Raw genomic sequence first — 12,417 nt, 5'->3', positions numbered from 1 at the left:
TGTTGTTGCGTCTGTGTTATAGTCGCAGGAAGAGGTGGAAACGATGATAAGTGTCCGTGAATGAGCGAAACGATCAATCAGCCAAGTCCCTGCGTTCTTGTTCTGTTGTCAAGACAACCCTAATTGCAACTCACCAAGAGAAGGAACGCCTATCCAGTGATATGTACGCTAATCACTACCTTACCAGAGGTATGTATTCAAAAACCCACGACTAATTGTAAAGGCAGTCTACGTGGCTGTTGCTGTCAAATATTGTGCTTCTCGTTTCAGAGTCGAGTATTCACTGCCTTTGAAGCCGTATCGTCGGTCGCACAGATCTCCCTCGCGTGATACAGTTCAGCTCTGCTACCGTGTCGTACTCGTGGTATGTGTCGATGTCAATGTCGATCAATCCTCCTTCTCCTGCAACAAGCACAATCCTTTCCGAAGTGTCGGTTGAGTGAGCGTACAAGTCAAAGACAAGACTGCTGTAATGTAATGTCGCTGTTCTGAACAATAGAAACTGACACTCCCTCACCTTACAACTGCCAAAAAGCACGCGCCTTCTCTTTGTTCCCCCCCTGTCAGTCTGTCAGTTGCCAGTGACCCCTGCTGTGCAGAGGAAAGCAATAAAACTCCGTATTTACTACTCGTTTGGGTAATTTATGTAATGACGCGTCCACGTGAGAATCTCCTTTTTTGTGCTTCAGGGTTATTGACGATAGAGGGACGCGTCGAATTCAAGGATTCATGCTGGGAACATGAGAAATTCACAATTCACCCGTACTCACCTATCCTCACAGTGACGTTAGGCCACCGCCATGCCCTTGGGGATGTCTTGCAACTCTCTCCCACGCTAGCTCGTTATAGGTTTTCATACATCTACATCAACATGAACATATATACCGACGTTCAAACGCGTCTTTCTCCTCCGCTTTCGATACCCCGCATCACTAGACTACCGCTGACCCGTGCCAAGACGGATCTTGAACGAAGTGATGGGCGCTGCTGGCGTACCATCATATCCACTGTCGCCAGGCGTGTAACCTCCTCCATATCCTGGTGTTGTTGTTCCAACAGGCGAAGGTGCGACAGAAGCGCTGTTCGCATTGAACATTGGGCAGTTTCGATTGGCCTCTGTGATCTCCGAATCAGCTCTCATCGTGTCAAGTCACCCTATTAACAAGAAGTAGACTTACTTGTATGACCGATCGCTCCACATGCACCACATTTTCTCTTCTACAGAGTTTAAAAACTCGTTGTTAGCTTAAGAACATATTCAAAAGTTGTGAATATCTCACCCCTTCCAGGTCGACACCCTCCATATCTGTCGGCTCCAGCGTCTTCGACTGATACTTCTTCCTCATCAATCTTCGTTGTTGGTTCAACTTGTACTTTTCCAACTTCTTTCGGAGGCTATAGATGTGCATGAATCAGCTTCACAACTTCATACGGGCCACCTTATCCTGTATCACTCACGCTGCTTTTCGGATCTCGTCTTCTTGGTCATTACCGGTTGGCGCAAGCTGGTCGGAATTCTCCATGTAGTACTCCAGCTTCTTGTCCTCCAACCTTCTGAGGTAACTCTGGATGACCGCTGGATCTCTCACAATCTCCACCTGCTCTTTGCCCTTGATCTGGAAGAATGACATTGTCAGCTATCACACGAGCCCAAGAGGGACACAGCACGCAAGGTCACTTACGACTCTCTTGATCCTCAATACTTTCCCAGCAGTTGGATTACCCGTGAACTGACTCTCTCCATCCATCGAAAATGCGCTCGGACTCATGTCCCTCGGACTGTCCGCATACATGGGCGTCGCAGCCATCGAGTTACCTCGGGAGAATGCTCGTCGACTATCACCTCTTTGGAATCGAGGTCCGAGACCAGCAGGCGTGTTTGCTACTCGATCGTCTTCGTCGGTCGGTGTCAGATCAGGCGGGTTGGAATTTGACAAAGCACGCCACTGGAGATCCCATACTTTTCGCTTCTCCTCCTCGTATATTCTATTCTGTTCAGCATTCGAGATCTTCACGACGTTTCCTCCAGCTTTTGCTTCGGCTTCCACTATAGCACTTGTCGTCAGCTACATCCCACACTGATACGAGCGCACTTACGCCTTCGTCCCTGTTCTGTCTCCCCCTTTCTCAAGAAGTAATTCTTCATGTTCGCTCTTAGGAAACTGAATCCTTCTCCTCGTCCCGTCGGATCACCTTCACCATGAATAACCAACCACGCTTTCTGCGCTTCTGCTAACTTATAATTGTGTGTTGTTGACCAGACCGCCAATTGCTGCTCAATATCCAATCCACTCTCATCGCCCGAATCTTCCTGTCCACCTTCTGCCGTCTTCTTGTATCCCGCATCGTGGAGATGTCGAGCACCGACTTGCATAGCTTCGTAAAGCATCGCTGCTTCTGGTGTACACATTTCCAATACTTCTTTTCGATTTCGAGGGAACTCGTAGTCTTGGTTCAACTGCCAGTAGCCTTGATTTGGTCCAGGTCCTCGAGCATATTGTAAGAATTCCTACACACAAGTATGAGTTAGATTGCCACCACTATTTCAGCTGCCAAACTCACGTTGCCCTTGACTTTCAGCCTCTGACGCATCTGTAGCTCCGTCTGATCGGGGAAGTATTTCAATAGCTTGCCAATCTTGAATCGCTTCTGTTTCGACTTGTTGATCAAGAGCCACGCGATGATCATCAGTCGCATTTTGGCCGTGGTGGTATTCTTCCTAGCGTGGGGTGCTTGCACTTCTGACTCGTTTGGCACTGTCTGTCCGACAGTGTATATATTGTTGATAGCTCGGAGATGGTAGGAAGAGTGGCCGTTGATCGTTTGTCTGTTTGTCAGCGTGGGCCTGTATGCGTCAAACTCACTTTATCACCAAGAAGTCGGTGGTTTCAGGGGTATGTCGGAATATAGGTGCTCGGATCAGGTTGTTGTGTATCACTTGGGTGACAGCACCACGATCAACATAACCGAGCAGGAAGGGTTCGGCGTCACCGGGATTGAGAATGGACGGTTGACCAAAGTCAAGTTTCGGCACATGCTCATCCTTGTCATCTTTCTTCCTGTAGTAGTTGACAATAGTAGTTCCCATACCATATCCACTCATGATAGGCGGATACTCCTCCTGTTAACATATTCAGCTTACTTCGCGTCAACTCAAAGGCGTTAAACGGAAACCCACCGAGAACTCCAACAGGACAAACGGTCCTTTCTCCGTCATCGTCAAGTCCTTTGTACTCTTAAACCTCTCCGAGGGGTCTGCCATCATCTGCTTCTTCTTCGAGCTGACCGAAGCAGAGGGGTTCGATTTGAGCTTAGAGAAGGAGAATGTAACACCAGTAGGGATTTGCAAAGCCGGTCGACGCCACGCACGGGCTTCTGATTTGCTGAGTGATGTCTTGTACTACATACAGCGCAGCAAGTCAGTAAATCGTCAATTTGGATGCGTGAATGAGAATGATCATGACTCACGAAAGGCAATTGGAGGTGTTTCGCTGGAATGGAATGGAAGACCTCAATAGCACCGAAGGTTTGACGAATTCTGAATCTCGCTTCTCTCGAGTGTTCGTATAGATGATCATTTGACAGGTTGAATGGATCCAGCTTGCTCGCGGACACAGCCGATGATTCAGTCTCCTTCGATTTCTTCTTTCCTTTGACCACCGCTTCTGTTGGTTCGTCCTCATCGCTCTCTACGAGATCTGGAGATACCGCTCTTGCATCCCAGATCACATCCTTAAGCCAGTCGCCCGAATCAAGATGGTTATTTCTAGGGGCGAGCGGTTCGACTTGCTTCACCTGAGGTGCATCTCTGTGCATATAAGTCACTCGATTAGCGTGAGATCGTACTGATCAACAGGATTTGACGGTGTACTCACAAAGAACACATGATAATTCCCTTCTCCCAATCTCCTAGCTCCAGAGTACTCCTCTCCACCTCTTCTAGATCCTGAAAACTGTAGCTGAGATCTAACTTCATCCCGCTGGGCGGTCTTGTCATCTCGGTCTTCCGCCGTTGCTTCGCCTCCTTTATCCATTGTTTATCGAAGTATGCACCGATAGAAGCGGTATAGTTGGGTTGATAGAGCGATGGGTAGTCCAGTTGAGGTAACGAAGGGAGGAGGAACGTTGCCGGTAAAGAGGGATAAGGGTGAGGAGTGACTTTGAATGAGTCTAAGAATGGCCAAGAGGCATCAGAACAGTATCATCTGGCCATAAGAATTGTTCGAAAAGCCACTCACACTCTATGTTTCCTTCTACCTTTCTTCGCTTCTTCTTCTGAAGCGTTATAGCCTGCTTATCCGCTGGCGTTTGGTAGAACACCTCGCTCATCCTCAATCTCTTGCCATGTTCAAATTCTGGCCATATCTTCTTCACCTTCCTCAGCCCTTCTTCTTTCTTATCCACTATTGTCGCTTTCCCCTTCCCCTTCCCCCCTTCGCCAGCTTGCGATTGAGCCAACTCCATTCCTTTTCTTATCCATCTTTCTTCTTCCCTCTTCCTCGCTTCTTGCTCCCTTTCTCTCGCCAACATATCCTCTTCCCGCTCAGCTGGTAGGTGATCCTCATCCGAGAGATCATCCTCGTACTTTGCATCATCGTCTTCGGCCTCTACTTCGGCAAAATGTTTAGAGGAAGTAGCGGACGCTTCGCCGAATATCGCAGAGAGAGAAGAAGGGTCGACTCCGGTGGAGGCTAGGATGGAATGAAGACCAAAGGCACCGATGGAGCCGAGGGTATCATCCTCCGAGGACATGACGAAGGTCTCTCAGAGTATTATGAGAAATATAACAACAATTTGGTTGGATTGAGAACGGAAGAGTTATTGTGCAAGAGACGATATTTGTGTATCTCGAAGCAAGTCCGGAGAGAGTGTGTCAGACGGTGGCAACGACGGGATCAAATACACGACTGACACCTTGCGGGGCACCGTGCGTCCAAGCTGCGAACGAATTCCAAGGTATATTTGTGATGGAAATCGAGTATAGTTGTCATGTCTCTCTCTCTTCATGCAATCGAGTGCATGGCAGCGGATAGACATAAGAGGACGGGCCGACAGAGAAACCTGGGAAACGATCATCATCTCTGCCAGCCGTCAAGATGACTGTTCAGAACGGCATGAGCTTGGTCGAGCCCGACGACGCCAAGCTCATCGCGTCGTCCATCACTCTGCCTAATGGCGTGGTCGTGCAGAACCGTCTGGTCAAGGTCAGTCCGTGGACGAGTGCTGCAGTACGTGACGATTGCGATCACTGACAATCTGAACCATCAGGCAGCGATGGCTGAGGGCATTGGACTTGGAGGTGGTCCACCACAATCAGGACATCTGAACCTATACAGACGTTGGGCGCAAGGTGGTTGGGGTATCATAATATCAGGTACGCACCCGTGTGTTCATCTTGTTATGTCGAACTGGCTTATCTCATCTTTCTTGAATACAGGCAACGTCCAGATTGACCCAGGACATCTCGCTTCACCGCACGACCTCACTCTTCTACCTACACCTCAATGCCTCAAAGCGTACAGCGCACTCGCCAAAATAGTCCATGCAGCATCAGCATCTCCCCCTATACTACTCATGCAGATCTCTCACCCTGGTCTCCAATCTTCATCAACTATCAACTTGTCTCGTCTACCCTGGCAAGCGGCAATCGCGCCATGTTCCGCGCGACCCGATATGAACGGTGGTACAATGGGCTGGATATGGGGACATGTCATCTGGCCTACGAAAAGCCGCAAAATTGTGAATGCGGTCGAATGGTTGGATATCGTGAAGAAGTTTGTGGATGCCGCTGTTTTGGCGGAGAAAGCTGGATGGGATGGAGTACAGATCCATTCGGCTCATGGCTACTTGTTGGCGGAATATCTGTCGCCATTGGTGAGTGATTCACTTGGCGCACAAACACCAAGCTTACGCTGGGGTGACCGTGTAGACCAATCCGGACCCGGTGTCATTGCCTGGTGTGCCCGATCACATCCCAATTCGACTCCACCTCTTGTACCTCATCCTGAGAGGAATACACGACAACACAGATCGCAAATTTGTTATATCGGTCAAGATCAACTGCTCCGATTTCGCACAAGGTGGTGAGTAGTCGTGGTCCGTTCCTGCTCTCAGTCCTTCGAGCTTAACGCAGATTTCGCTCTCTTTCTCGCGTGTCTATCGCAGGTCTTGACGAATCGCAAGCGACCGAAATTGTTAAATCTCTCGTCTCGTGGTCCCTCCTCGATATCATCGAAATCTCAGGAGGCACCTACACCCATCCGGCATTCGCTGCACCCGAGACGCTCTCCTCACCATCCAAACGTCAATCACTCTTTGCGCACTTCACCACCTCCTTACTCCCATTTCTTTCGTCTCCACCTGATGGTCCAGCCATCATCCTGACGGGTGGACTGCACGATCGGGAACTGATCGCTTCGTCTCTGAGGGAGAAAGCGTGTGATTTAGCTGGCATAGGAAGACCAGCATGCCTGATCCCGGATCTACCGAACGAAATCATCCTGAATCAGGATATTGTCGATAAAGACGCGAGGATTGGAGGATACAGCATTCCAGGGTCCGAATTGATGCGATCACTCCTGGGTGGAGGTGGCGGATCGAACAGCACGAAGCAGGGAGTACCTCTGATCGGGGCAGGCGTTTCTACGTTGTGGCATGAATGGCAACTATGTCGTCTGGGCCGCGGAGAAGAGCCGGATTGGGATATGCATTGGTTGAGAGGTCTGATGGTGGAAGAAGTCTGGTGGGAGGTGTTCAGAGGTGGACCGGGCGGTTGGTGGAGGGCTTGGAGGGGATAATACGCGACGCAACATGCACACGCACACGCACACATGACACTATGCGGGAAGGAAGGTGAGATAGGAACGGGCGCCAAAGGAAGGTGGACCTTGACAACGAAATTATTCAAGAGCCCGTGTCCGGTAAACGCACGGATAGCGTCATCACGACATGTATTACATTGAACATGAAGCAATTGGAGCGTGAGTCAATATTCCTCTCAAACCTTTTTCTTCTCCCTCTATCCATTTTCCCCCCACATGTTTCACCTTCATCCGATATATCCATTCCTGACAGGCTATCGTTCCATTCCTACAGTCTATTCGTCAGTGAACACACCTTTCTTTGTCTGAAATCGATTTGTGTTACGACCGCCCGGCTGACGCTATCCATCTTCGTCGTAGCTTCGCATCGAAATGAAGCGCTCTTCGTCGTCCATCGACTCCGACATCGATATCAAGCCCTCTCCACCTTCGTCTCCTCACTCCTTCTCCGTTGCCGAGGACAAGAAACCTGATATTCCCACTACCCCTTCGTCCAAGAAGAGCAAATCATCCCCTAAAGCCAAGACCAGCCCATCTGGCTCTTCGATCGGTGGGATGTGGACACCGGAGAAAAGGGAGAAATTCATGGATCGTATCATCTCTATTGGCCTCAGGAATGCGAATATGGAAGAACTCTGTATTGAGGTATGTCTCCCTATTCAATTTCCGGTTGTACGAATAGGAGCGGAGAGATATATTTTTGTGCTGACATGAGATGGCGCATCGTAGTTTGGCATGACCAAGTTGCAGATCAGGAACGCCACGCAAGTTGGCAGAAAGGGCAACTTTAGGGACAAAGCTTGCAAGGCCGTGAAAGGGGAAGGTCAGTGAGGTGAGTACTTGTACAACGTTTGTAATACAAGCTAATGAGAAATCAGGCTGTTTGAGGCTCGGCTTCGTCTGGAAGACCATCCATCAACTGAATCACATCACCGCATAAGGGCACGACCGCCGAAATCTCTCTCTCTTATGAATATATTATAAACGTTATCATATGAACCCAGTATCGCTCTTGACCTCCATACTCATAATGTCCTCTTCCCATACTAGACCAAGGTAGCCTTCTTAGGTCCCTTGAATCGACTTAGGAACAGATCGTCCACGAACAGATTTTTCGACTTGGCGGTCTTGACCATGATTTCAGGCATTTGCCAAGTACCAGTATATGGGACGGTGAGTGAACCGGCTCCTCGGTCTGGACCTAACGGGATGAACTAGAAGCACAGGACGGGATCAGCAGAGTGTTTGGAGTGATCACGGGGTGGTGGTCGGGGTGACTTACCATGGCGGACAAGACAGGTCGGTTGTATTTGACCAATGGCTTGCCCTTGATCTCTTTGAGAACACTGAATCGACCGACAGTCAGTTTGACGAGTCACGAGGCTCAGAGCGGAAGGACGGCAACCACTCACTTGACCGCAGCGCCTTTCGCATCGTACTGGGCATGCATGAGCGTCTTCCAACCCGGGTGATCGTTACAATCTCCGATAGCATAGTAGTTCTTGATCAACGGTGAAGCAGTGTTGGTGGAGATGATCTGCACGTATAAAGATCATCAGCTCCAGCCCTGGTTACGCACATCACACTGTCAACAAGTGCAACGACCATCGACTCACCTTGAGATACTTGTCGACCGAGACTAGACCCGAGTTCAACGCTCCCACATCTACATCCTTCACAAGCTGGACATTCGGTTTATTCCCAATGCTAATGAACACATAGTCCGCCTCAATCGTTTTGCCCGATGCCAACTTCACTTTCTTCAAACCATCTTGTAATCCGAACTTGCCAGACCAATCATCCTCAGAGGACGGAGTATTCTCGGAAGTGGGGATGACCACCTTATCAGAGAAGATGAGGTCAACGTTCATGGTTTTGAGGATCTTCTCCAGGTTTGCAGAGAGTTTAGGATGGGTAGGTGGGGATGACCATGATGCGACTTTTCCCTCAGTCGAGGGAGCGGTAGCAGTAACGTGGAGGACGTGAGGTTCCGAATGAACAATTGTGACGGATGTAGAAGGGTGATTGACACGGATTTCCTATTTGGCAACAACGCAGACAAATCAGTATGCGATACGATAATGATCTGTCTGTCACAGATGAGAAGACACTCCACACTCACGCCGGCAACTTCAACCCCGACCGCACCTGCACCAATGATCACGACCCTTTTCGCTTTGGCAATGTCCTGTTGAATCTTGACCAGTGCTTGTACCCATTCATCTTTCGTAGAAGAGAGAGAGGGTCGCATAGGTGTCGGTTGCGAAGCCCCAGTAGCGAGGATACATTTCTGCGTTTCGATAACAAGTCAGCTTATAGCTACGCTATGTGTACAGTACTTTCACCTTGCAAGTAGGAGTGCACTGAGTCTCAAACTCACGAAGAAGGGGACTTCGGTAGAACCTTCAAATGGCTTTTCAAGTACGATTGAATTCTCGTTCAACTTGATCACTTTGTTGGGAGCAATCACTCGATGTTGTGATCCACTAGGGAAGACTGTCTCATCGCTGAGAATAGCAACACCCTTCTTCTCCCATCCTACCGTTTTCACATCAGCACGACGACCTAACTCTGCGTATGGATTGGTGCTGGACAATATTTCGTGGGAAGTGGGAAGGAGAAGGAGAGAGACATACCTGGAGTTATGGCGGATCGGAGGTTTGAGACGGGCCACCAGGCGTACTCAAGCGCGTCGACGAGTAAGATACGATGTGTCCCCGGAAGGTCAGGAACGAGCGTATTGGCGAGATCGTGTCCGGCAGCAGAAGCTAAGACGACGGACCATCATATCATCAATTGGTCAGTCGTTTGTACAAGATACAGAAAGTGCGGGAAGGCCATAGCGAAGTGAGAGCACAGGATTGAGATGTCGGAGGATGTGCGCGTTACTCACCTCCTACGATCACAATATTCTGATACTCTGACATCTATGCTCTGTTTATCTGTTTATCTAGGAGAGATACACCTTGAGAAGAGAAAAGAAACAACAACATCACCGATCTCGCTGATCTAGATTGGTACATGCATATCCAGCACTCATACTTTCTCACCGTATCAAACGAACGCTTGGCAATTGTCCACTACTCTTTTTGTTGATCACCCGATGACTACCCCCTGTGCCTCGGCTTATCTAGCTACCTCAAAAACCCTGGGAAACAAAACTCTCCGAGCAGAGTCAGTAACGTAACGTGACTTCACTAGGACAGCGCCATGCATGGTGCTATTCACGACACCAGATGTTGCTAGTAGACGGATGTTCTGCATCACAATTCAACATCCTGGATCTTGCAAACAAATCGACTCATCAAAACGGTTTCTAAACTGGTTGCTCTTTTGTGATTCGATACGAATCACACGTTGACATTTGTCGGCTTTACCGATCAGCATTCGTCTGAATGGCTCGATCTACTTTGGTCTTGGACGCCCAACCTGGAAGTTAATCGAATCGAAGACCCCGCTTCCAACGAAAAGGTGGCCGTGGAGCAAGTACCATATATACATCATCGGATAACATTAAACTGAATCTAGGACTGACAATAACTGACACTCGACCTGGAAGACCACACACAACGACGCAACACCACATCTATACCTTGATCGCTACCTTCTTGGAGCCCTTGAACAATCCAGCGAAACCCTTGTCGACGAAGAGGGCTTTGCCCTTGGCGGACTTGACCATACCGCCGCCGACGGTCCATGTACCGAGGTATGGGATGGTAAGTGACCCCGCACCATCCGCAGGACCAACAGGGACGAACTGTAAGAGCGACAATAATCAGATCGTGCCATGACGTGATTTCGACGGAGGAATGAGACTCACAAGACCAGAGAATGTCCCGGGGTCGTACCTCACAAGTGATTTGCCTTGGATCTCGTTGACAAGGCTAGAAAAGGGGTGGTAGGTGTCAGACATTAATCATGGCCTGACCGACGAGGATGAAGTGATCGACTCACTTGACAGCAGCTGCCTTGGCGGACAAGCCTGCGTTCCAAGCGGTCTTAGCTCCGGGTGCGGAAGAAACGTCACCGATTGCATAGTAGTTCTTGCCCAGAGGAGAATTGTCGTTCTTCGACACGACCTGACAACATTACTGCTATTAAGCTTCATGGAGCTCCAACGACAATGGTAGGACGACATGATGACTCACCCTGAGGTATGGGTCGACTGCAACGAGACCAGAAGTGATAGCACTCGGGTCAGTCTTCTGAACGATCGAGCTATTCGGCTTGTTTCCAACACTCAAGAAGACATAGTCCGCCTTGATCTTCTTCCCGCTCGCCAAAGTCAAAGTCTTTTCGCCTGACTGAAGACCGAACGATCCATCCCAATCCGCCGAGGTAGGAGCGACCGAACCTTCTTGGGGGATGTTGACTCTGTCGCTAAAGATGAGCTCAAGCTTCTGTTTGTTGGCGACCTTCTCGAGAGCCGTGGAGAGCTTGGGGTTGGTAGGAGGGGAAGTCCAAGAGCTGGCTTCTTGAGTGGTCTTCTCCGAGGCAAGCGGAGTGGGGGAAAGGAGAGATGTGTCGGTGTGGACGATGGTGATGGAGGTGTTCGGGAGTAGAGCTCGAGCCTCCTGCAAACGTGGTCAAGAGGATAAGGTTCAGCATGCGGATCAAGGACCAAGACACTGGCGCATCAACAATAGGTACTTACGCCTGCGAATTCCACTCCGACGGTACCACCTCCGACAATCACGATCTTCTTGGCCTTCTTCAAATCCTCCTGGTTCTTCTTCAAAGCGCCAATGTACTCTTGCTCGGTCCATGAACCGCTTGGTCGCATGGGTGAAGGCTGAGCGGACCCCGTCGCGATAACACATTTCTACGATGACCAGTCAGCATCGACTCATGACGGTTTGTGCGTATATTTTTGCACAGCATTACTCACGTAAAAGGGGACTTCGGTGGATCCCTCGAACGGGTGTTCAAGGATGATCGAGTTCTCCCTCAACTCGACGACCTTGTTGGGTGCAATGACCTGGTGAGGTGATCCAGCAGGGAAGACATGCTCATTCGTAAGAGGGACCGTGACCTTTTCTTCCCATCCTGGAGAATAGGCGCAAGTATTAGCAAGCATTCCCACGAGAAAGATGCTTAATATTCTGCAGTTGCAGAAGACGATAGGCACGACCTACCAGGAGCGACCGCAGCTCTCAGGGAGGCGATGGGCCAGAAAGCGAAACCCAAGGCATCGATCAACAGGATACGGTGGGACTTGGGAAGGGTAGCCAAGAGCTCATTGGCAAGACCGTGACCTGCGATGGAGGCTGCAACGGAGACATAACCAAAATCAGTACAGCTGACAAAGAGACAACACTGAAGAGACACACCTCCCACTATGACAATGTTCTGTTGTGTAGCTGTCATTGTTGTAGTTTGTTCAGTTGAGAGATGGGGGTGATATGTTGTATGTCAAGCAATGTTTGACTGTTGAAACGAGTCTGTCCTTTGTTTTTCGTCGCAGAGAGGAGAACGGCGCACCTTATACGAGACCGTGAAGCCGGACTCTTGTTGCTATTTATAGTGGTTGTGTTTCGAGTGAATTTCCTCGTCTTGTTATAATTATCATTAATCATTAATCATTATCGAGATTAGA

The 12,417-nt window shown here is 49.5% G+C and overlaps 5 protein-coding genes across 5 annotated transcripts; 2 read left to right on the top strand and 3 right to left on the bottom strand.

The window, feature by feature from the left end:
- Nucleotides 1-937: 937 nt before the first annotated feature.
- On the bottom strand, nt 938-4,752 carry CI109_102508 (uncharacterized protein; the record flags this gene model as incomplete). Its single annotated transcript, XM_065967154.1, has 12 exons — nt 938-1,116; nt 1,179-1,218; nt 1,281-1,395; nt 1,459-1,616; nt 1,683-2,047; nt 2,098-2,509; nt 2,563-2,719; nt 2,865-3,121; nt 3,179-3,400; nt 3,469-3,808; nt 3,876-4,170; nt 4,239-4,752. The coding sequence occupies 12 exons, from the start codon at nt 4,750-4,752 to the stop codon at nt 938-940; spliced, it is 3,054 nt and encodes a 1,017-aa protein (XP_065823226.1).
- Nucleotides 4,753-5,096: 344 nt separating this feature from the next.
- On the top strand, nt 5,097-6,797 carry CI109_102507 (uncharacterized protein; the record flags this gene model as incomplete). Its single annotated transcript, XM_032004340.1, has 5 exons — nt 5,097-5,204; nt 5,269-5,374; nt 5,438-5,874; nt 5,930-6,083; nt 6,166-6,797. 5 exons carry the CDS (start codon nt 5,097-5,099, stop codon nt 6,795-6,797), a joined length of 1,437 nt encoding a protein of 478 aa, XP_031861205.1.
- A 396-nt stretch (nt 6,798-7,193) lies between these two features.
- On the top strand, nt 7,194-7,652 carry CI109_102506 (uncharacterized protein; the record flags this gene model as incomplete). Its single annotated transcript, XM_032004341.2, has 2 exons — nt 7,194-7,466; nt 7,551-7,652. The coding sequence occupies 2 exons, from the start codon at nt 7,194-7,196 to the stop codon at nt 7,650-7,652; spliced, it is 375 nt and encodes a 124-aa protein (XP_031861206.2).
- Nucleotides 7,653-7,867: 215 nt separating this feature from the next.
- Nucleotides 7,868-9,748, bottom strand: CI109_102505 (uncharacterized protein; the record flags this gene model as incomplete). The annotated part of the gene is made up of 8 exons (XM_032004342.1): nt 7,868-8,035; nt 8,104-8,167; nt 8,234-8,358; nt 8,438-8,860; nt 8,944-9,111; nt 9,202-9,359; nt 9,458-9,589; nt 9,715-9,748. 8 exons carry the CDS (start codon nt 9,746-9,748, stop codon nt 7,868-7,870), a joined length of 1,272 nt encoding a protein of 423 aa, XP_031861207.1.
- Nucleotides 9,749-10,407: 659 nt separating this feature from the next.
- Nucleotides 10,408-12,188, bottom strand: CI109_102504 (uncharacterized protein; the record flags this gene model as incomplete). The annotated part of the gene is made up of 8 exons (XM_032004343.1): nt 10,408-10,578; nt 10,642-10,705; nt 10,776-10,900; nt 10,970-11,395; nt 11,476-11,643; nt 11,710-11,867; nt 11,957-12,088; nt 12,152-12,188. 8 exons carry the CDS (start codon nt 12,186-12,188, stop codon nt 10,408-10,410), a joined length of 1,281 nt encoding a protein of 426 aa, XP_031861208.1.
- Nucleotides 12,189-12,417: the final 229 nt, after the last annotated feature.

This window comes from Kwoniella shandongensis, chromosome 4, assembly GCF_008629635.2.
Source record: "Kwoniella shandongensis chromosome 4, complete sequence".
NCBI classification, from domain to species: domain Eukaryota; kingdom Fungi; phylum Basidiomycota; class Tremellomycetes; order Tremellales; family Cryptococcaceae; genus Kwoniella; species Kwoniella shandongensis.
The sequence above is the reverse complement of the archived record's forward strand: the minus strand, read 5'-3'. Positions and strand labels throughout refer to the sequence as shown.